The sequence below is a fragment of the Pelophylax lessonae genome, assembly GCF_965119305.1.
Source record: "Pelophylax lessonae genome assembly, chromosome: 9".
NCBI lineage: Eukaryota > Metazoa > Chordata > Amphibia > Anura > Ranidae > Pelophylax > Pelophylax lessonae.
Window position 1 is genome coordinate 19078338 of NC_138776.1, and position 24017 is coordinate 19102354.

At 42.2% G+C, this 24017-nt stretch overlaps 1 protein-coding gene across 1 annotated transcript in view; it reads right to left on the minus strand.

Annotated features, from left to right (window-relative positions):
- SFRP5 (secreted frizzled related protein 5) overlaps nt 1–24017 on the minus strand; it is a 140490-nt gene that overhangs the window by 43388 nt on the left and 73085 nt on the right. Inside the window, exon 2 of the mRNA XM_082267483.1 lies at nt 11269–11346. Within this exon, the coding sequence (XP_082123609.1) occupies nt 11269–11346 (78 nt within the window). The remainder of the gene's footprint in view (nt 1–11268; nt 11347–24017) is intronic.

Sequence of the window (24017 nt, forward strand, 5' to 3'; positions counted from 1 at the left end):
GCACGTGTGTGCGTGCATCAGCATATCCGAGTGCACATGTGTAGGCAGGTGCCTAAAATGTCAATTGGCTATTGCATTTAAAGTGTCATTAAACCCAGACTATGAAAAACTTTCATTAGATGCTATATAACAGAGTGTTCATACTCACAGAGCCGCTAAAGCCTTTCTTTTGTGTAGAGTGAAATATATGTGGTTGATCCTGCCTTCAGCTGTCCCTCCTAACTTCTCTGTGCAGGCTGAATTTGTGTAGACCTGCTGGTGTCCTCTACTGAGCATGTTTCAGTTTCAGTTCCCTTCTAAGCTCTTCATTTCCTCCTTTTTCTTATCTGTGCAGCCCACATAACTATAGAATCATATATGTGGGCGTATACACAGTGGAAAATGACCTCCCTTCTCCATATTGCTAAACCCTATAGGGGTGGAATATAGAATGCTGATTGATTACATTCACTAAAAAAATTAAATAAAAACTTAGTTTTCATACAAATCAATATTAAATATATCAAAGGTAATTGTTAATACCTGTAAAGTAAAAAAAGAGGCTTGGATACAATGCCATCTGATATATCATCAATATAAATGCTAATAATAATTCATACAGTCAGGTACAATCGAGACTCGTATTGAAGTTAAAGTAATACAGTAACAGATACAACAAAGCCAGAGGGGGGAGCCGTCCAATCAGATGAACTCATGGTTTTCAACAAAGATAATGGAGCGATGCTCAGCCCGGACTGACAGAGCCTGTAAAGCAGGCAGGATGTAGCCTGGCTCTCTTGTGCCCAATCAGGAAGATGCCCAGAGGAGTAGCCAACCCTATGCTTATTGCCCTTGACAGGAACCTTTTCCTTCCACTAGTACTCTCCCTAACAGGCAGGGAACCTCTCCCTTTACTGCCCACTCGCAAACGTGTGCCGAAACTGTGAGCCAGGGCCCTAAATAGGCTCTGCCTGACCCAAGATGGCCGCCAGGGACACATGGGTGGCACCATCCGATAGGATAGCTTCCCTAGTGACCCAGGAAATTGAGACTCGTATTGAAGTTAAAGTAATACAGTAACAGATACAACAAAGCCAGAGGGGGGAGCCGTCCATTCAGATGAACTCATGGTTTTCAACAAAGATAATGGAGCGATGCTCAGCCCGGACTGACAGAGCCTGTAAAGCAGGCAGAATGTAGCCTGGCTGTCTTGTGCCCAATCAGGAAGATGCCCAGAGGAGTAGCCAACCCTATGCTCATTCCCCTTGACAGGAACCTTTCCCTACCACTAGTACTGTCTCTAACAGGCGGAGAACCTCTCCCTTTACTGCCCACTCGCAAATATGTGCCAAAACTGTGAACCAGTACCCTAAATAGGCTCTGCCTGACCCAAGATGGCCGCCAGAGTCAAATAGGTGGCACCATCCAATAGGATAGCTTCCCCAGTGACCCAGGAGACCATAGAGGAACCCTGTCCCTCTTGACTTTCTGTTCAACATCAGTGCCGTGGAAGAGCACTGTAGACTGCTCCTGCCTAAACACAGGAGTGCGGTTCGTTCTGCACTCCTGTGAACCGTTTTCAGCTAAATTCTGCTGTCAGCTGATGTTACTCAGCTGGTCCAGGGTTGGGATCCACCAAGATCTACCCAGATGCCTGGCCTGGCACCTGGCTCAGCCCCTCAGCGACAGCTAAATGTAAAAAAGAAGAATTGGGCCATGCAATACGATTAGAGGAGAAGCGATTTAACCACTTGCCGACCGCCTGCCGCAGTTGTGCGGCGGCAGTCTGGCGCTCCTAGGCAAAGTACCTGGGAGGAGCTAGGGGGCAATCGTGCGCCGCCGGAGGCGCGCTCCCGCCCCCACTCATCAGCTGGGGAGTCCGTGCATGTGCCCGGCGGCTCCAATGGCCGCCGGCCACTTGTGATCTCCCTCTGCAGTGAGAGAAGGACAGACACAGCCGTCTGTCATTCTCACTAAGGTAATCACAGAGGCTATGTGATCCTGCTATGTAGGATCGTATGTCTCTGTGATTACATCACAAGCCACGCCCCTCCACAGTTAGAATCACGCCCCTAGGGACACACTTAACCCCTTGATCACCAGTAAAGTTAACCCCTTCCCTGCCAGTGTAATTTTTACAGTAACAGTGCATATTTATAGCACTGATTACTGTAGTAATGTCACTGGTACTCCCAAAAGTGTCAAAAATGTCAGTCAAGGGTCCGATCTGTCCGCCGCAATGTCGCAGTCCCGCATAAAAAAATTGCGGATCGCCGCCATTACTAGTTTAAAAAAAACTATAAAAATGACATAAATCTTTCCCGTAGTTAGTAGCTGCGATAACTTTTGCGCAAACCAATCAAAATATTATTGCGATTTTTTTTAACCAAAAATATGTAGCAGAAAACAAATTGGCCTAAAATGTTAAAAAATTGTGATTTTTACATTTTTTTTTTTTTTGGAGAATTTCATATCGAAAAATGTGAAAAATATTGTTATTTTTTCAAAATTTACGCTCTTTTTTGTTTATAGCGCAAGAAAAAAAAAAAATCGCACAGGGGATCAAATACCACCAAAAGAAAGCTCTGTTTGTGGGGAAAAAAGGACGTCAATTTCATTTGGGTACAGCGTCGCACGACCGCGCAATTGTCCGTTAAAGTCACGCAGTGCCGAATCGCAAAATAGGCCCTGGTCTTTGAGCAGCCAAATCTTCTGGGACTTAAGTGGTTAACCTCAGGCTATGCAGGGGGTTTTTTACAGTAAGGTCAATAAGATTGTGGAACTCTCTTCCACAATTGGTGGTTTCTGCGGGAAGTATGGCTACTTTTAAAAGACTGTTGGACATACATCTCCAAGATCACAACATTCAGGGGTATGGGAAATGAATACGGCCACACACACCTACACAGGTTGAACTGCATGGACTTTTGTCTTTATTCAACCTCAACTACTATGTAAACGAAAACGAATTGCCAGAAAGAACGAAAATCGGAAAGGACGAAAAATGATTCAACCTACGAGTTTAACAAATCGATTACATTTGGATAATTTCGTTTTTCATATTTTCGTTCGACTATTCGTTATCACTGAATATAAAGAAATAGTTGGTGAATGCATTCATATTCGTATTTCTTTTGGATATATTCGGATTCATTCGATTTTTGGATGAGCAGTGTTAGTGTGTTATCTCTGGCCAATGAGCTTCTCCCTTATTCCCTTGTGTGTTTTTCTGTGTCAGACTGCATTCCATCCAGAGTCCAGATAGGGTGTGGTGGGCGGGTGGTGCTGTTTGGTTGGGTTTGTGAGTCTCTTGTTACACAGAGAATGAGAGATAAATTATTACGAAGTATCCAAAGTAGCGAATGCCGCATCGAAATGAAAGGAACGGAACAAATATGAATGCATCCGAAGTAATGAATGCATCCGAAGTAATGAATGATCCGAAGTAACGAATGATCCGAAGTAACGAAAGATCCGAAGTAACGAATGATCCGAAGTAATGAATGATCCGAAGTAACGAAAGATCTGAAGTAACGAATGATCCGAAGTAATGAATGATCCGAAGTAACGAATGATCCGAAGTAACGAATGATCCGAAGTAACGAATGATCCGAAGTAACAAATGATCTGAAGTAAAGAATGATCCGAAGTAACAAATGATCTGAAGTAAAGAATGATCCGAAGTAACGAATGATTCAAAGTAAAGAATGATCCGAAGTAACGAATGATCTGAAGTAAAGAATGATCCGAAGTAACGAATGATCCGAAGTAACAAATGATACGAAGTAACGAATGATCCGAAGTAACGAATGATCCGAAGTAACGAATGATCCGAAGTAACGAATGATCTGAAGTAAAGAATGCCGCATCTAAACGAACGGAACAGAACGAATTTGCATGCATCCGAAGTTACGAATTATCAGCAGTACCAAATGCCTCATCTAAATGAAAGGAACGGAATGAATTTGAATGCATCCGAAGCTACACATGATCAGAAGTAACAAATTATCCGACGTAAAGAATGCTGCATCTAACCAAATAGAACAGAATGAATACGAATGCATCCGAAGTTATGAATTATCGAAAGTACTGAATGCTGCAGATAAATGAATGAAACTGAATGAATTAGAATGCAGCTGAAGTATCGAATTATCTGAAGTAACGAATGCTGCATCTAACCGAATTAAACAGAACTAATACAAATGCTCTCGAAGTTACGAATAGTCCGAAGTAAAGAATGCCGCTTATACATGAAAGAAGCGGAATTCATTTGAATGCATCCGAAGTTACGAACTATTGGAAGTACCGAATGCCTCATCTAAATGAAAGGAACGGAACGAATTTGAATGCATCCAAAGTTACTCATGATCAGAAGTATCAAATTATTCGAAGTAATGAATGCCGATCCTAAACAAATGGAACGGAACGATTAGGAATGCATCCAAAGTTAAGAGTAATCCAAAGTAACGAATGCTGCATCTAAACGAATGGAACAGAACGAATACAAATGCATCCAAAATTAGGAATGATCCGAAGTAACGAATGCCGCATCTAAACAAATGAAATGGAACGAATACGAATGCATCTGAAGTTATGAATGGTCCAAAGTAACGAATGCTGCATCTAAAAGAATGAAACGGAAGGAATTTGAATGCATCCGAAGTTACGAATGATCTGAAGTAACTATTTAGCCGAAGTAACCAATGCTGCATCTAAACGAATGAAATGGAATGGAATGGAAATGGAAAATGTATCCGAAGTTATGAATGATCCAAAGTAACAAATGCCGCTTATAAATGAAAGAAGCGGAATTCATTTGAATGCATCCGAAGTTATGAACTATCAGAAGTACCGAATGCCTCATCTAAATGAATGGAACGGAACGAATTTGAGTGCATCCAAAGTTACTCATGATCAGAAGTATCAAATTATTCTAAGTAATAAACCTAAACAAGAAACCTAAACAAATGGAACGGAACGAATACGAATGCATCCAAAGTTAAGAGTGATCCGAAGTAATAAATGCCACATCTAAACGAATGGAACAGAACGAATACGAATGCATCCAAAATTATGAATGATCCGAAGTAACGAATGCCGCATCTAAACTAATGAAATGGAACGAATACGAATGCATCTGAAGTTATGAATGATCCAAAGTAACGAATGCCGCATCTAAAAGAATGAAGGAACGAAACTGAAGGAATTTGAATGCATCCAAAATTACGAATGATCTGAAGTAACTAATTAGCCGAAGTAACGAATGCTGCATCTAAACAAATGAAATGGAACAAATATGAATGTATCCGAAGTTATGAATGATCCAAAGTAACAAATGCCGCTTATAAATGAAAGAAGCGGAATTCATTTGAATGCATCCGAAGTTATGAACTATCAGAAGTACCGAATGCCTCATCTAAATGAATGGAATGGAACGAATTTGAGTGCATCCAAAGTTACTCATGATCAGAAGTATCAAATTATTCTAAGTAATAAACCTAAACAAGAAACCTAAACAAATGGAACGGAACGAATACGAATGCATCCAAAGTTAAGAGTGATCCGAAGTAATGAATGTCACATCTAAACGAATGGAACGGAAAGAATACGAATGCATCCAAAATTATGAATGATCCAAAGTAACGAATGCCGCATCTAAAAGAATGAAACGGAAGGAATTTGAATGCATCCGAAGTTAGGAATGATCTGAAGTAACTAATTAGCTGAAGTAACGAATGCTGCATCTAAACAAATGAAAGGGAACAAATACGAATGTATCCGAAGTTATGAATGATCCAAAGTAACAAATGCCGCTTATAAATGAAAGAAGCGGAATTCATTTGAATGCATCCGAAGTTATGAACTATCAGAAGTACCAAATCCCTCATCTAAATGAATGGAACGGAACGATTATAAATGCATCCGAAGTTACGAGTGATCCAAAGTAACGAATGCCGCATCTAAACGATTGAAACAGAACGAATTTGAATCCACCTGAAGTTATGAATTATCGGAAGTACTGAATGCCGCATATAAATGAATGAAATGGAATGAATTAGAATGCATCTGAAGTAACGATTTATCCAAAGCAACGAATGCTGCATCTAAACAAATGGAACGGAACGAATGTGAATGCATCCGAAACAGAAGGAAATTGAATGTATCAGAAATTACGAATGACCTGAAGTAACTAAATATCCGAAGCAATGAATGCCGCATCTAAACAAATGAAATGGAACTAATACAAATGCATCAGAAGTTACGAGTGATCCGAATTAACGAATGCCACTTATAAATGAAAGAAGCAGAATGAATTTGAATGCATCCGAAGTTATGAACTATCTGAAGTACCAAATGCCTCATCTAAACAAATTAAATGGAACAAATTCAAATGCATCCGAAGTTACGCATGATCAGAAGTAACTAATTATCCGAAGTAACGAATGCCACATCTAAACAAATGTAACAGAATTAATACGAATGCATCCGAAGTAACAAATGCTGCATCTAAAAGAATTAAAAGGAACTAATTCAAATGCATCCAAAGTTACGAATTATCGGAAGTACCGAATGCCGCATCTAAACGAATGGAATGGAACAAATTGTAATGCATCCGAAGTTACGCATGATCAAAGTAAAGAATTGACCAATTGTTGATTTAGGATCAGGATGTTATCACCCGGGGACGGTCTGAGACTCTCCAATTAGAAACAGACAATTATCTACACAGGGCACTTTTTCCGCTTTTCTTTTCCATTAGCTCCTCCAGCAGATGTCGGCGGGTGAAATGAAAGTATGTTTATTTTTTATCATCGATCGCACACATAACTCCGGGCCGGTGGAGCTGCAACATGAACCGCATTACTAACTGTCACATTCTGCCTTCCAGGAGCAAAAAGACAAGACGCTCGTGGCTCGCCGCCGACTCCTCCGAAGATTTAATGTGACACTCGATGATCTCCTCCAATCACAGAGCGCTCGTCTCATTGATTTATCTCAGCGCGGATTTATAAGACGCAATCCATTGTTCACCCGTTCTTCTACATGAGATTCTTCAACCTCCTAACCCCTTCATGGCCAAGGCCAAAACCACCTAACCCCTTCATGGCCAAGACCAAAACCACCTAACCCCTTCATGGCCAAGACCACAACCACCTAACCCCCTTCATGGCCAAGACCAAAACCACCTAACTCTTTCATGGCCAAGGCCAAAACCACCTAACCCCTTCATGGCCAAGGCCAAAACCACCTAACCCCTTCATGGCCAAGACCAAAACCACCTAACTCTTTCATGGCCAAGGCCAAAACCACCTAACCCCTTCATGGCCAAGGCCAAAACCACCTAACCCCTTCATGGCAAGGGTCACAACCACCTAACCCCTTCATGACCAGGGCCACAACCACCTAACCCCTTCATGGCTCAGGGCCACAACCACCTAACCCTTTCATGACCAACGCCACAACCACCTAACCCCTTCATGGCCAAGACCAAAACCACCTAACCCCTTCATGGCCAGGGCCATAACCACTTAACCCCTTCATGGCCAAGGGCTACAACCACCTAACCCCTTTCATGACCAAGGCCACAGCCACCTAACCCCTTCATGGCCAAGGCTAAAACCACCTAACCCCTTCATGGCCAAGACCAAAACCACCTAACCCCTTCATGGCCAAGACCAAAACCACCTAACCCCTTCATGACCAAGGCCACAACCACCTAACCCCTTCATGGCCAAGGCCAAAACCACCTAACCCCTTCATGGCCAAGGCCAAAACCACCTAACCCCTTCATGACCAAGGCCACAACCACCTAACCCCTTCATGGCCAAGGCCAAAACCACCTAACCCCTTCATGGCCAAGGCCAAAACCACCTAACCCCTTCATGGCCAAGACCAAAACCACCTAACCCCTTCATGACCAAGGCCACAACCACCTAACCCCTTCATGGCCAAGGCCAAAACCACCTAACCCCTTCATGGCCAAGGCCAAAACCACCTAACCCCTTCATGGCCAAGCCAAAACCACCTAACCCCTTCATGGCCAAGACCAAAACCACCTAACTCCTATTGGGACATCTGCCTTTACACACACATGACCTTTAATGGCATCCCAGTCTTAGTCCGTAGGGTTCAATATTGAGTTGGCCCACCCTTTGCAGGTATAACAGCTTCAACTCTTCTGGGAAGGCTGTCCACAAGGTTTAGGAGTGTGTCTATGGGAATGTTTGACCATTCTTCCAGAAGCGCATCTGGGAGGTCAGGCACTGATGTTGGACGAGAAGGCCTGGCTCGCAGTCTCCGCTCTATCTCACCCCAAAGGTGTTCTATCAGGTTGAGGTCAGGACTCTGTGCAGGCCAGTCAAGTTCCTCCACCCCAAACTCACTCACCCATGTCTTTATGGACCTTGCTGTGTGCACTGGTGCAAAAGTATTACCAAATTTAGAAAATGTCTATAATGTTTTGGGGGTTTCAACTAATCAGACAACCACTAGAGGGAGCTTTCCTAATCCTAAGATGACAGTATGGAAAATCAAATCAAATGTGTACCTACTGCTATTTTATTCTCTAGGGTCTCTGCTTAAAACAAAAAAAAAAAAAAATAAATGGGGGGGGGGGCGGCAGGGGGTAATCTTCAGGCCTAAAATGTGCATTAAAAGAGAGAGATGACCACTAATGTTTTGGGGGTTTCAACTAATCAGACTAATCAGACAACCACTAGAGGGAGCATTTCCTAATCCTGAGGTGACAATATGGAACATCAAATAAAAATGTGCAACTACCGCTATTTCATTCTCCAGAGTCTCTGCTTTAAAAAAAAAAAAAGGTTTTGGGGGTTTCAAGTAATCTTCAGGCCTAAAATGTGTATAAAAATAGCTTCCTTTCTTTGTAGGAGAGAAAGGACCAATAGAGGGAGCATTTCCTGATCCTGAGATGACAATATGGAACATCAAATAAAAATGTGGAACTACCGCTATTTTATTTCCCAGGGTCTCTGCTCTAAGAAAATGTATACATTGTTTGGGGGTTTCAACTAATCTTTAGGCCTAAAATGATTTTTGAAACATGTGCAAAAATAGCTTTCATGCTTTGTAACAGAGAGACTGCCACTAGAGGGAGCATTTTCTTATCCTGAGATGACAATATGGAACATCAAATAAAAAAGTGGAACTACTGCTATTTTATTCTCCAAGGTCTTTGCTTTAAAAAAAAAAAACAATTTTTGGGGGTTTCAACTAATCTTCAGGCCTAAAATTTTTTTTTTTTTTTTTTTTTTTTTTTTTTTTTTTTACATATGTACAAAAATAGCTTCCTTGCTTTACTGTTACTGATATTTTATTCTCCAGGGTCTCTGCTTAATTTTTTTTATATTATTTTTTTTTTTTTTTGAAACGTGTACAAAAATAGCTTCCTTTCTAACCTTGCAATGACAATTTTTGAATATGAAATAAAAACGTGTAACTACCGCTATTTCATTTTCCAGGGTCTTAGCTTAAAAAAAAAAAAAAAAAAAAAAAAAAAAAACATTTTTGGGGGTTTCAAGTAATCTTCAGGCCTGAAATGTGTATAAAAATAGCTTCCTTGCTTTGTAAGAGAGAAATGGCCACTAGAGGGAGCATTTCCTGATCCTGAGATGACAATATGCAACATCAAATAAAAATGTTAAAAATGTGGAACAATTTTATTCTCCAGGATTTTTGCTTTAAAAAAAAAAAAAGGTTTTTGGGGGTTTCAACTAATCTTCCACCCAAAAATGTTTTTTTTTTTTTAAATGTGTACAAAAATAGCTTCCTTTGTAATCTTGCAATGACAATTTTTGAATATGAAATAAAAATGTGGAACTACCGCTATTTTATTCCCCAGGGTCTTTTCTTTAAAAAAAAAAAAAGTTTTTGGGAGTTTCAACTAATCTTCAGGCCTAAAGTGATATTTGTTTTTTTTAAATGTGTATAAAAATAGCTTCTTTGCTTTGTAGCAGAGAGAGACGGCCACTAGAGGGATATCAAATAAAAAGGTGGAACTACTGCTATTTTATTCTTCTGGGTCTCTGCTTTAAAAAACTAAAGACCCTAAAAAACTAAAGACAACTAATTTTCAAGCCTAAAATGTTTTTTTTTTTTAAACGTGTAAAAAAAAAACAGCTTCCTTGCATTACTGTTACTTCTATTTTATTCTCCAGGGTCTCTGCTTAAAAAAAAAAAATTGAGGGGGGGGGGGGTTCAAGTAATCTTCATGCCTAAAATTATTATTTTCTTTTTTTTTAAACGTGTACAAAAGTAGCTTCCTTGCTTTATACCAGAGAAAGACGGCCACTAGAGGGAGCATTTCCTAATCCTGAGATGACAATTCGGAACACCAAATAAAAATGTGGAACTACTGCTATTTCATTCTCCAGGGTCTCCAGGGTAAAAAAAAAATGTTTTTGGGGGTTTCAAGTAATCTTCAGGCCTAAAATGTGTATAAAAATAGCTTCCACGCTTTCTAAGAGAGAGATGGCCACTAGAGGGAGCATTTTCTAATCGTGATATGACAATATGGAACATTAAATTAAAAAGTGGAACTACTGCTATTTTATTAGCCAGGGTCTTTGCTTTTAAAAAAAATTTTTTTGTAATCTTCAGGCCTAAAGTGAATTTTTTTTTTTTTTTTAGACGTGTATAGAAATAGCTTTCTTGCTTTGTAGCAGTGAGACGGCCACTAGAGGGAGCATTTCCTAATCCTGAGATGACAATATGCAACATCAAATAAAAATGTTAAAAATATGGAACTACCGCAATGTTATTCTCCAGGGTCTCTGCTTAAAAAAAAAAAAACAGTTTTTGGGGGTTTTAACTAATCTTCCGGCCAAAAATGATTTTTTTTTTTTTAAACACGTACAAAAATAGCTTCCTTTCTAATCTTGCAATGACAATTTTTGAATATGAAATAAAAATGTGGAACTACTGCTATTTAATTTTCCAGGGTCTTTGCTTTAAAAAAAAAAAAAAATGTTTTTGGGGGTTTCAAGTAATCTTCAGGCCTGAAATGTGTATAAAAATAGCTTCCTTGCTTTGTAAGAGAGAGATGGCCACTAGAGGGAGCTTTTCCTAATCCTGAGATGACAATACATTATATCAAACACACATATGAAAGTAATGGCAGAAAACGCATTATGCGTTGTTGTTACAATAATAACTCAAAAAAATGAACCCGTTGAACGTATACTTTATCTGTTCTTTAAACAAAAGCGAATATTTATTTTGCAGTCTGCATGACACAATCTAATGAACGCCATACATCAAGAGACTTACCGAAGTCGCTAGCGCAGTACTGGACCCGCATGGTTTCGGATTTTTGCTCGATTTCACACTGAGTGCAGATCTTGGTCACTGTAAGAGAGAAGAATGTATCATGAATGTGTGACTGTGGAATGATTACAAGACTCGGCCTGTTTTTTCTGTCCTACAAATGGCAGACGTGTGCTGCGACTTTGGGCTGGGAGAAGAATTGGCGCGGATGGCGCGGCTGGCTGCGGAAGGTATTAGCGGCGATTTGCACATAATGCATGACACAGACCGCGGCACACACACCCAGCGACTATTCTACATCACCTTATTCCATGAATCCTCAGGAGAGCAAAGCTGTGCCAGATCGCAGCGCCCCCCGCTTACCGCTAACCGCTGCGACTTCCCTGCAAACTCAGCCGGGAAAAGTTAAAAAAAAAGTTTTAAACTTTTTTTTTTTTTCTTTTGTTTCTGGTAACTAATGGGAGATACTTTGTATCATTCTCAGCTCTGGTTCACACTGAAAGCGGCTTTAAAATTGCGTGACTTCACTTAAAATCGCAACAGTTTCAAAGGCGCATGTCGGTGCGACTTTAGGTGCCACTTCATGCACAGATGTCTATGCAAGTCACATCTGAAATCTACAAAAGTACAGGAACTGCTTTTTCAAATCAGTGCGGCCCCAAGAAGTCTCATGGTGTCATTCATAAGATGCACAGTATTTCACAAAAGTAAGTACACCCCTCACATTTTTGTAAATGTTTTATTCTATCTTTTCATGTGACAACACTGAAGAAATGACACTTTGCTACAATGTAAAGTAGTGAGTGTACAGCTTGTATAACAGTGTAAATTTGCTGTCCCCTCAAAATAACTCAACACACAGCCATTAATGTCTAAACTGCTGGCAACAAAAGTGAGTACACCCCTAAGTGACAATGTCCAAATTGGGGCCAATTAGCCATTTTCCCTCCCCGGTGTCATGTGACTTGTTAGTGTTACAAGGTCTCAGGTGTGAATGGGGAGCAGGTGTGTTAAATTTGGTGTTATCGCTCTCACTCTCTCATACTGGTCACTGGAAGTACAATATGGCACCTCATGGCAAAGAACTCTCTGAGGATTTGAAAAAAAAGAATCGTTACTCTACATAAAGATGGCCTAGGCTATAAGAAGATTGCCAAGACCCTGAAACTGAGCTGCAGCACGGTGGCCAAGACCATCCAGCGATTTAACAGGACAGGTTCCACTCAGAACAGGCCTTTACATGGTCGACCAAAGAAGTTGAGTGCACGTGCTCAGCGTCATATCCAGAGGTTGTCTTTGGGAAATAGACATATGAGTGCTGCCAGCATTGCTGCAGAGGTTGAAGGGGTGGGGGGTCAGCCTGTCAGTGCTCAGACCATACGCCGCACACTGCATCAAATTGGTCTGCATGACTGTCATCCCAGAAGGAAGCCTCTTCTAAAGATGACGCACAAGAAAACCCGCAAACAGTTTGTTAAAAGCAAGCAGACTAAGAAGATGGATTACTGGAACCATGTCCTGTGGTCTGATGAGACCAAGATGAACTTATTTGGTTCAGATGGTGTCAAGAGTGTGTGGCAGCAACCAGGTGATCTTTTTGCACTAAAATTCAATTTAGTGTATTATTTTCTGAAAATATGCGTTTGATAAATAGCTGTGAAAATATTGTGCAACAAAAAATGCAACAATCACTGTTTTGTTCTCCAGGGTCTCTGCTTTTAGAAAATATCATTTTTTTGGGGTGGGTTTGCAATAGTTTCTAGTATAAAAATGCAGATATTTAATTCATTTTAGTGTATTATTTTCTGGAAATATGTGTTTGATAAATAGCTGTGCAAATATTGTGCAACAAAAAATGCAACAATCACTGTTTTGTTCTCCAGGGTCTCTGCTTTTAGAAATTATTTTTTTTTTTGGTGGGTTTGCAATAGTTTCTAGCATTAAAATGCAGATTTTGTGCAACAAAATAAAAAAAAATTGCCCCCCCTGGGCAAGTGGTTAAACGCACGCACGCTTGTCATTGTGTGGAAGTGAAGAGCGCAGCGCTGGGATTATGTTCACCTGGACATCGGTGTTGGCGGTGATATTACATTGGTTGCTATGTGCCTTGAGGCATAGATGAGTGAAGATAGGAGCAGAATGTGTGGAACTCCCGCACATCCCATAATACCTCTCCTCTGATTATTTACCGTTCCCTCGCCGTTTTCCTGCCAGTCAAATGTCAGATTTCAGAGAGCAGGTGATGCACATTCTTCATGTGTAATAGTGAGTACTTGGCTACGCTGGAAATTGTTCACTTTGTATCGATCGTATCTTACACATCTACATTGGAGGATAACAGGACCCCAGAACATAAAAATGTGATATATTGCAGCTTGCAGTCCTTAGATGCTGGGGCGTAACTACAGCGAGGCAAACAACACTTTTTAGGTGGGGGGGGGGGTGGGGGGGGGCGGTGTCGCACCCCAGGCGACCATGCTAAAGCCGAATGACAGCCACAGCGTGGTCGTCCAGTTCTGGGAGGGAGTCAATTGATGTCCTCACTAAACAGGGCCCCCCGCATGCTCACAGTGATCATAGCTCAAGGTAAAGAGCCAGTCACAGCAGCTCTTTACTACTGTACATAATCAGCTGTGTCCAATCACAGCTGATCATGATGTAAACACACTTGCCGGTTGTTGGCAATCCTTTCCTCACGCTGTCACAGCATGAGGAGAGAGTCGGTAACTGGCCAGTATGAAGGGGAGCATCTACACTGATAATCAGGGCATCAATGCCCATCAGTGCTGCCTATCAGTGCCCATCCGTTCTGCCTAGCAGTTCCCATCAGTGCTGCCTATGAGTGCCTACCAGTGCTGCCTATCAGTGCCAATTAGTGCTGCCTTCTAGTGCTCATCAGTGTCCATCAGTGCTGCCTCTCAGTGTCCATCAGTGCTGCATATCAGTGCTCATCAGTGCTGCCTATCAGTGCCAATCAGTGCTGCCTATCAGTGCCAATCTGTGCTGCCAATCAGTGCCCATCAGTGTTGCCTATCAGTGCCCATCATTGCTGCCTCTCAGTGCCCATCAGTGCTGCCTCTCAGTGCCCATCAGTGCTGCCTCTCAGTTCCCAACAGTGCTGCCTCTCAGTGCCCATCAGTGCTGCCTATCAGAGCTCATTATTGCCGCCTATCAGTGCCCATCAGTGCTGCCAATCATTTCCCATCAGTGCTGCCTATCAGTGCCCATCAGTGCTGCCGATCGGTGCCCATCAGTGCTGCCTATCAGTACCCATCAGTGCCTATCAGTGCCGCCTCTCAGTGCCCATCAGTGCCGATCATTGCCACCTATCCCTGCTCTTCAGTGCCGTCTATTGGTGCTCATCAGTGCCACCTATCAGCGCCCAGAAGTGCTGCCAATCAGTGCCCTTCAGTGCTGCCAATTATTTCCCATCATTAAATCCTTTTCTTTTCTATTCTATTCAAATTTGAATGTATTCTATTTGAAATTCTATTTTAGAGAAGATGGTTATATTTTTTTCTATTTCATTCTATTCTATTCCTTTACTTTTATTTATGTTCTTTTATTTTCTATATTATTTTGTTCTGTTTTACTATCTTTCTTCCACTATTCAGTGCAGAGCAGTTGTCTGCTCAGAGCTGTCAAAAAAAAATAAAAAATAAAAATAGCAGCCGTCAAATGTTTATCAACATTGCTCAGCGCTGAAAGATAAAATGAAACATTGTATCGTTTGGTTCTTTTAGATCAAAGGGATGAACTTCGGTCTGTAAATGAGGTCAGTTTAACCGATTGCCGACTGCCCGCTGCAGATATACTACGGCAGGCTCCCTGTATGGCGGTTCGTGGGAGCGCTCCTGTGGGGCGCATACGTGCCGCCGGAGGCGCGGGAGCACCCCAATTAGCCAGCAGGGAAGCTGATTCACGGGGCCGGTGGGCACCCCGCGATCGCTCCCTGTGGAGAGCGGTCTGCTGTTGTAAACACAGGAATCAATACAGAGCTCCTGTGGTCTTCCTATTTAGAATCACAGGTCTCTGTGTTTATTAAACAAGCCCCTCCCCCATACAGCTAGTAAACACAACCCTAGGCTCACAGTTAACCCTTTGATCGCCCCTGGGTTAACCCCTTCCCTGCCAGTGTCATTATTACAGTAACAGTGCATATTTTTAGCACTGATTACTGTAGTAATGTCACTGGTCCCCCCAAAAGTGTCAAAAATATCAGTTAGGGGTCCAATCTGTCCGCCGCAATGTCGCAGTCCCACTAAAAATCGCAGATCGCCGCCATTACTAGTAAAAAAAAAAAATAAATAAATAAAAATTACATAAATCTTTCCCCTCGTTTTTAGACACGATAACTTTTGCGCAAACCAATCAAAATACGCTTATTGCGATTTTTTTTTTTTAACCAAAAATATGTAGCAGAATACAAATTGGCCTAAAACTATGAAAAAAATTATTTTTACATTTTTTTTTGGGGGGGGGGGGTGTTTATATAGCAGAAAGTGAAAAATATTGTTTTTTTCTTCAGAATCTTCGTTCTTTTTTTGTTTATAGCGCAAAAAAATAAAAATCGCACAGGTGATCAAATACCACCAAAAGAAAGCTCTGTTTGTGGGAAAAAATGACATTTTATTTATTTATTTTTTTATTTTATTTTTATTTTATTTAAGGACATTTTATATATTTATTTTATTTGGGTACAGCGTCACACATCTGCGCAATTGTTCGTTAAAGTAAGGCAGTGCCGAATCGCAAAAAATGGCCTGGTCATTAGGGGGCAAATCCTTCCGGTCCAAAAGTGGTTAAATTGCGTGTGTCATGCAACACTGTACCCATATGAAATTTTTAGCATTTTTTTTTTACACAAATAGAGCTTTCTTTTGGTAATATTTTATTCACTACTTTTTTTTTTTTTTTGCTAAATAAACGAAAAAAGATAGATAATTAAAATAAAAAAATAAAAAAAAACACAAATTTTTCTTAATTTCTGTTAGTCCCGGCTCACACATATGTGATGCGAACTTCCCTCTGCTCTCTTTTCAGTAGTGACAGTAGAGTTTTCCTTTGGTAATATTTTATTCACCACTTTTTCTTTTTTGCTAAATAAACGAAAAAAAGACAGATAATTAAAAAAAAAAATAAATAAATTTTCTTAATTTCTGTTAGTCCCCTTCACACATATGCGATGCAAACTTCCCTCTGCTCTCTTTTCAGTAGTGACAGTAGAGCTTTCTTTTGGTAATATTTTATTCACCACTTTTTTTTTTAAATAAACAAAAAAAAAAAGACAGATAATTAAAAAAAATAAATAAAAAAAAAAAACACAAATTTTTCTTAATTTCTGTTAGTCCCGGTTCACACATATGCGATGCAAACTTCCCTCCGCTCTATTTCCAGTAGTGACGTCTAATTACTGACAACCGGTCATCTGAATGTGCGGCAGAGAGGACACTGCTGGTAAAGCTGGAATGTGGTGCTGGCGGAGTGCTGAGAGCCCTGTTATCAGTTTGTCGTGCGGGTCACCTCTCGTCGCCCCAGGGTGTGTGATAGACACTTCAGGGCACCCAACATCTCTCCTCCAATCTAAGAGTCCATGTATGTGTTAGGACATGTGCTGCACCGAGGGCTGCTTGATTCGTAGAATATTAGCTTCTGGCTGTACTGGGAACCGCGCTGAAATTCGGGACACCTCTGGACTTTTCCTGAATATACAGTATCTCACAAAAGTATGTACACCCCTCACATTTTTGTAAATATTTTATTCTATCTTTTCATGTGACAACACTGAAGAAATGACACTTTGCTACAATGTAAAGTAGTGAGTGTACAGCTTGTATAAGACCCCATTTAGACTAGCCGCGCTCGGTTGCTCGCCATTGATTAGCACAGGACCCTTTCTAATAGGAGCGACACAAGTCGCTCCGACTTAGAAAAAGGGTCCTGTACTACTTTGGGGCGACCTGGGAGCGACTTGCATTGACTTCCATTATGTGAAGTCCCTGCAAGTCGCGCTGAAGTCGCGGTGCACGCTGTCGAAGTCGGATCGCGCCAGTCTGAATGGGCTGTTACAGTGTAAATTTGCTGTCCCCTCAAAATAAATTAGCCATTCATATCTAAACTAGGGATCAACCAATATCGTTTTTTTGTTGCCGATACAGATATCGATATTTTGGTCATTTAATATCGGTATCGGCTGATATTTTCGTACATTTAAACAATTTTTACTTGAATATTTTTATCACTTGACAGGTACTCTTGTGGAGGGATCTGGGGGTCTAAAAGACCCCAAACCCCTCCTCTGCACTTAAAAGCATTCAAAACGCCAAGTTTGGCTGTTTTGAATGCTGTCATTTTTTCTAATCTGGCGCCGCCAGTACCCGAAAAGTGATGTCATGACATCACTTCATTACTTATATCTTTCATTTGTACATATGTGAGTGGCATATTCAATAACATTTGTAAACGTAATTATGCTATGTGACATCATTTTACCCTCAAATGAGCAATATTTGGAATATCGGCAATATCGGCCAGTTCCAGAGCCCATACAGATATATCGGCAAAAGTCAATATCGGCCCTCGATATATCGGCCTTGCCAATAATCGGTCGATCCCTAGTCTAAACCGCTGGCAACAAAAGTGAGTACACCCCAAGTGAAAATATCTAAATTGAGCCCAAAGTGTCAATATTTAGTGTAAAGTAGGAAGTGGAGCCCCACAGAGAGTCCTCCACCACCCCAGCACCATCAGACAGGCTGCCAGACAACAGCCTCCATGCACCACCGGCACCCTGCACCCCTCCTTTCTGCAACGGTATCCAGGACGAGAAGATGGATGATCCAATTCACCTACCGTATCGGCCTTTACTTACCTAAGAGTAAGTCACTATGTGTTTTTTGTATTAATAAACCTTATGCTTCACTAATCTGGAGCTTCTTTCTTTTTGTTTATTCTCCTCAGAGCCTCTCCTTGCTCCAGCTGGCAGCTGCTTTTCGTGGGCCCCCTCCCCCCTTCCACCTCATCCTTTTTTATATTTTTCTACCCATTTTTTACCTTCTGTATTTTTACCTCTTTACCTCATGGTATGCCACCCACCAACATCAGAGAGCGCTATGTAATCATTGTCAATATTTAGTGTGGCCACCATTATTTTCCAGAACTGCCTTAACCTTCTTGGGCATGGAGTTCTCCAGAACTTCACAGGTTGCCACCGAAGTCTTCTTCCACTCCTCCATGATGACATCACGGAGCTGGTGGATGTTAGAGACCTTGCGCTCCTCCACCTTCTGTTTGAGAATGCCCCACAGATACTCAATATTAGGTCTGGAGACATGCTTGGCCGGTCCATCACCTTTACCTTCAGCTTCTTTAGTAAGGCAGTGGTCATCTTGGAGGTGTTTGGGGTCGTTATCATGTTGGAATATTGCCCTGCGGCCCAGTCTCTGAAGGGAGGGGATCATGCTCTGCTTCAGTATGTCACAGTACATGTTGGCATTCATGGTTCCCTCAATGAACTGTAGCTCCCCAGTGCCGGCAGCACTCATGCAGCCCCAGACCATGACACTCCCACCACCATGCTTGACTGTAGGCAAGACACACTTGTCTTTGTACTCCTCACCTGGTTGCTGCAACACACGCATGACACCATCTGAACCAAATACGTTTATCTTAGTCTCATCAGACCACAGGAGATGGTTCCAGTAATCCATGTCCTTAGTCTGCTTGTCTTCAGCAAACTGTTTGCAGGCTTTCTTGTGCATCATCTTTAGAGGAGGCTTCCTTCTGGGATGACAGCCATGCAGACCAACGCTAAGCACGTGCACTCAACTTCTTTGGTCGACCATGGTGAGGCCTGTTCTGAGTGGAACCTGTCCTGTTAAACCGCTGTATGGTCTTGCGGACCGTGCTGCAGCTCAGTTTCAGGATCTTGGCAATCTTCTTATAGCCTAGGCCATCTTTATGTAGAGCAACAATTCTTTTTTTCAGATCCTCAGAGAATTCTTTGCCATGAGGTGCCATGTTGAACTTCCAGTGACCAGTATGAGAGAGTGAGAGCGATAACACCAAATTTAACACACCTGCTCCCCATTCACACCTGAGACCTTGTAACACTAACGAGTCACATGACACCGGGGAGGGAAAATGGCTAATTGGGCCCAATTTGGACATTTTCACTTAGGGGTGTACTCACTTTTGTTGCCAGCGGTTTAGACATTAATGGCTGTGTGTTGAGTTATTTTGAGGGGACAGCAAATTTACACTGTTATACAAGCTGTACACTCACTACTTTACATTGTAGCAAAGTGTCATTTCTTCAGTGTTGTCACATGAAAAGTTAGAAAAAAATATTTACAAAAATGTGAGGGGGGTGTGCTCACTTTTGTGAGATACTGTGTGTATATATATATATATATGGAAGCATAGTGTTTCCAACCACTTTAGATTAACACATAATCGGGACCACAGTTTTCTTAGACTTGTGCCATAGACAGAATAGAACAACATTGGAGGGGTAATGACATGCGTAAGTCAGTATCCCAGTATGGATCACGCTGGATTTATGAACTTTGTACTATGAGCCCTCGTGGTATGAATATAGAAATGGACATCAACTGTTTTATATCCAATTTTTAATGCTGATACTATGTTATCATTGTACCGGGCAGATCTCATTGTGTTATACTCATGTAGATCTTTTTGGAGATATGGGCTTATTACTAGAGAAATACTCTGTCCAGGCTATTGCAAATGTTTTGGTGTCCGTAGTTGGTATATGCAAAGACACTGATAGAGTTTATTGCAATTAACGCTATGTGGGGGGGGGGGGGGGGGGGGACATACCTTTGTGGGATGTCCATTTGTTATACATCCGTTCCACTAGGGGTTTATGCACACTGCTCACATTTTTTATTTTTTATGAATGTTTTCATGTTTAATACATCTCTTAGGAACACACTTTATTTACTTGCTCTGCCTACCCTACACATGTGGACACAGTTCACTAGGCCAGTTGAGTGGATTTACCATATATCTTTTAGTATACATACCAAGGGGGTCTAGTTTTATAGCAGGTTCTTCCCAGCATTTGTTTTGTACCATCCCCATTCGTTTGCACGAGTTAACGTCACAAGAGCGCCCCGTGGGGCTGAGACGTTATGGGAGGGGGCGGGTACGTAGGTGTGGCGTTATGTATATTAGAAGTGAGTCTGCGGCGTGATGTCAGCTTCTGAAGACGTCGCAGGTTGCTGACGAAACGTGTTAAGCTGACACGCACGCCGTGCAGGACTAACTCGTAGGTGGAACGCACGCCAGGCCTCTGGCAAGTCTGGTAAGTCTGGCTTACGCTCAGTGCGGTACCCGCTACGAGTAAAGTTTTTTTCTGTTTGTATATTTTTATTACTGTATACGTTTTTTATGGTCCAGATGGGATCTTTTAATTAAATAAACCACCTGCGATACTACACGAGGAGGAGGTCGTTCTTTTCATTTTTCCTGCATATTATTCCTGGAGCTTAGATCTTTCCATAAGGCAAAAAAGGAGGAACCGGTGATATACCATTTGGGTCCAAAGAGACCAGACCAGCCCGATTGATCCCATTACCGTAGGGTAAGGAGGATCCACATCCGGTGAGTAGGAATTTTCTACACTCACTGTCTGCACTGGGTGACACCCGGCTCCCTGCATCCATTCATCCATGTGTAGCACTACTCCCAGGGGAGCTGCTTGATGCGGGTTCCCCTGGGTTACCCATAGCAACAATTAATGAAATCTTAGTACTTTAAGTGCTTGGCTCAGCCAGAAAACAGTCCATAGGATTTGGTTTTTGTTGTTTTTATTCTAGAACTTAGGATGGGAGAAGGGATGAGTGGGATACTCCAACTTGATGAAGTATGCACAATAGGAGGACTTCTAGCTAATTTGAGTGTGGCAAGGCCGCTGCTTCACCTTGCCACTGAAGTGAAGTATAAGAAAAGCAAACTGAGTATTGAATTACTCTTCAGGGCCCCACTTGGCACCCCCTTTACTATTTCTCTTCAAGATTCTACTTGGCACCCCCTTTACTATTTCTCGCTGTGTGAGCTGACCTTCTGTCCTCTGCACTGGTGTGGTCCCCCTTCCTGGGCAGACCCCTTGACAAGCCCTCTGGTACTCACGGACACTGTTTTTCCCAGTTGACTCTGCCTGCAGCTCCACCGTCAGCTTTCCAGGACCCTCAAGGCTCAGCTCCACACCTGGCTCACCAAGCAGACTGCCTTTGACCACCTTCCTCAGACAGCAGGAGGAGAGACAGCTGTCACCCTCCTCCTGGGACTCTGCTTCCCGCCAAAGATACCCTGTCACATGTGCCCTCAGCATTTATGGTCAATCCCAGGATGCACTGCGGTGGTGCCCTCCCACTGGAATTGCCACAAAAGCCTGTGTGGCACTCAGGGTAGCCATCACTAATTTTGGGGCCCCTTACACAACTTTAGACCTGGGCCCCCCCAGGCCTGACCACCAACATTCGCCAGGGCTGTCCTACCGAATCCACCCACTGGCCACCCCTCCGAGTCCTTCAGTGCACCCACTTTTATTTTAACACTCTTGCAACTTAATATATGAAAATAAATCCAATCCAGCAAGGAGACATCCTCATACATTCAGGAAAGAGACAGTCAGAGCACATGCCCACATCCATCAATTTACCATTGTGATGTCTAACAAATTGTCCCCAGACCAGTCCATAGTAAGCACTAAGCAGGCTACACACTGCTGAGCTGGGACTGGCATGGTGATTGGCATGGCACCCAAACCAGCATCCGATCTGCAGGGAGAGGTTGAGTGCAAATAATATCACTCCACCTTCCCCTTGCAGCCAGAACTAAGTGAGCTACATTGGCTCACTCCGCAGCCACCCTACTTTAGCAATTGCTGGTTACTACAGCAGAAACAACTTGTTCTTGTTGGTTGGGGCCCAGGCAGCTGGGCCCTTAAGACGCATGGGCCCCTTACAAGTACATGGGCTGTCCCTCCCTGATGGCTGCCCTGGTGCCACTGGCTGGGTTTCCTCCACTGTCCAACAGGCTCCCCTATTGGATACAGTGGGGACACTCCCTCAGACCAAGTGACTCCCTCAGACCAAGTGACTAACAGATCAGGCTCCTCTGATAAGCAGATGGAGCATAACAATGCTTTTTCCTAGCACCTATCTAGGAGGGTTCTACACATGGTTGGAACAGTTTGATTCATCATGACAGGAGGAGTGTACTGTTTATAAGGACACACTAGTGGACATTTCTTTTGAGAGTTCCTTCCTTCACTGTTATTCACTTTTTTTTATTTTTTCTTTTTTCTACTAACAATTTTTTTTGCAGTAGAAGTATATGGTGTTTGCACAGATCATATGTACAGTGCTTTGCGAAAGTATTCGGCCCCCTTGAACTTTTCGACCTTTTGCCACATTTCAGGCTTCAAACATAAAGATATAAAACTGTAATTTTTTGTGAAGAATCAACAACAAGTGGGACACAATCATGAAGTGGAACAAAATTTATTGGATATTTCAAACTTTTTTAGCAAATAAAAAACTGAAAAATTGGGCGTGCAAAATTATTCAGCCCCCTTAAGTTAATACTTTGTAGCGCCACCTTTTGCTGCGATTACAGCTGTAAGTCGCTTGGGGTATGTCTCTATCAGTTTTGCACATCGAGAGACTGAAATTTTTGCCCATTCCTCCTTGCAAAACAGCTCGAGCTCAGTGAGGTTGGATGGGGAGGGTTTGTGAACAGCAGTTTTCAGTTCTTTCCACAGATTCTCGATTGGATTCAGGTCTGGACTTTGACTTGGCCATTCTAACACCTGGATATGTTTATTTGTGAACCATTCCATTGTAGATTTTGCTTTATGTTTTTGATCATTGTCTGGTTGGAAGACAAATCTCCGTCCCAGTCTCAGGTCTTTTGCAGACTCCATCAGGTTTTCTTCCAGAATGGTCCTGTATTTGGCTCCATCCATCTTCCCATCAATTTTAACCATCTTCCCTGTCCCTGCTGAAGAAAAGCAGGCCCAAACCATGATGCTGCCACCACCATGTTTGACAGTGGGGAATGGTGTGTTCAGGGTGATGAGCTGTGTTGCTTTTACTCCAAACATAACGTTTTGCATTGTTGCCAAAAAGTTTGATTTTGGTTTCATCTGACCAGAGCCCCTTCTTCCACATGTTTGGTGTCTCCCAGGTGGCTTGTGGCAAACTTTAAACGACACTTTTTATGGATATCTTTAAGGAATGGCTTTCTTCTTGCCACTCTTCCATAAAGGCCAGATTTGTGCAGTATACGACTGATTGTTGTCCTATGGACAGAGTCTCCCACCTCAGCTGTAGATCTCTGCAGTTCATCCAGAGTGATCATGGGCCTCTTGGCTGCATCTCTGATCTTCTCCTTGTATGAGCTGAAAGTTTAGAGGGACGGCCAGGTCTTCGTAGATTTGCAGTGGTCTGATATTCCTTCCATTTGAATATTATCGCTTGCACAGTGCTCCTTGGGATGTTTAAAGCTTGGGAAATTTTTTTGTATCCAAATCCAGCTTTAAACTTCTCCACAACAGTATCTCGGACCTGCCTGGTGTGTTCCTTGTTCTTCATGATGCTCTCTGCGCTTTAAACGGACCTCTAAGACTATCACAGTGCAGGTGCATTTATACGGAGACTTGATTACACACAGGTGGATTCTATTTATCATCAGTCATTTAGGTCAACATTGGATCATTCAGA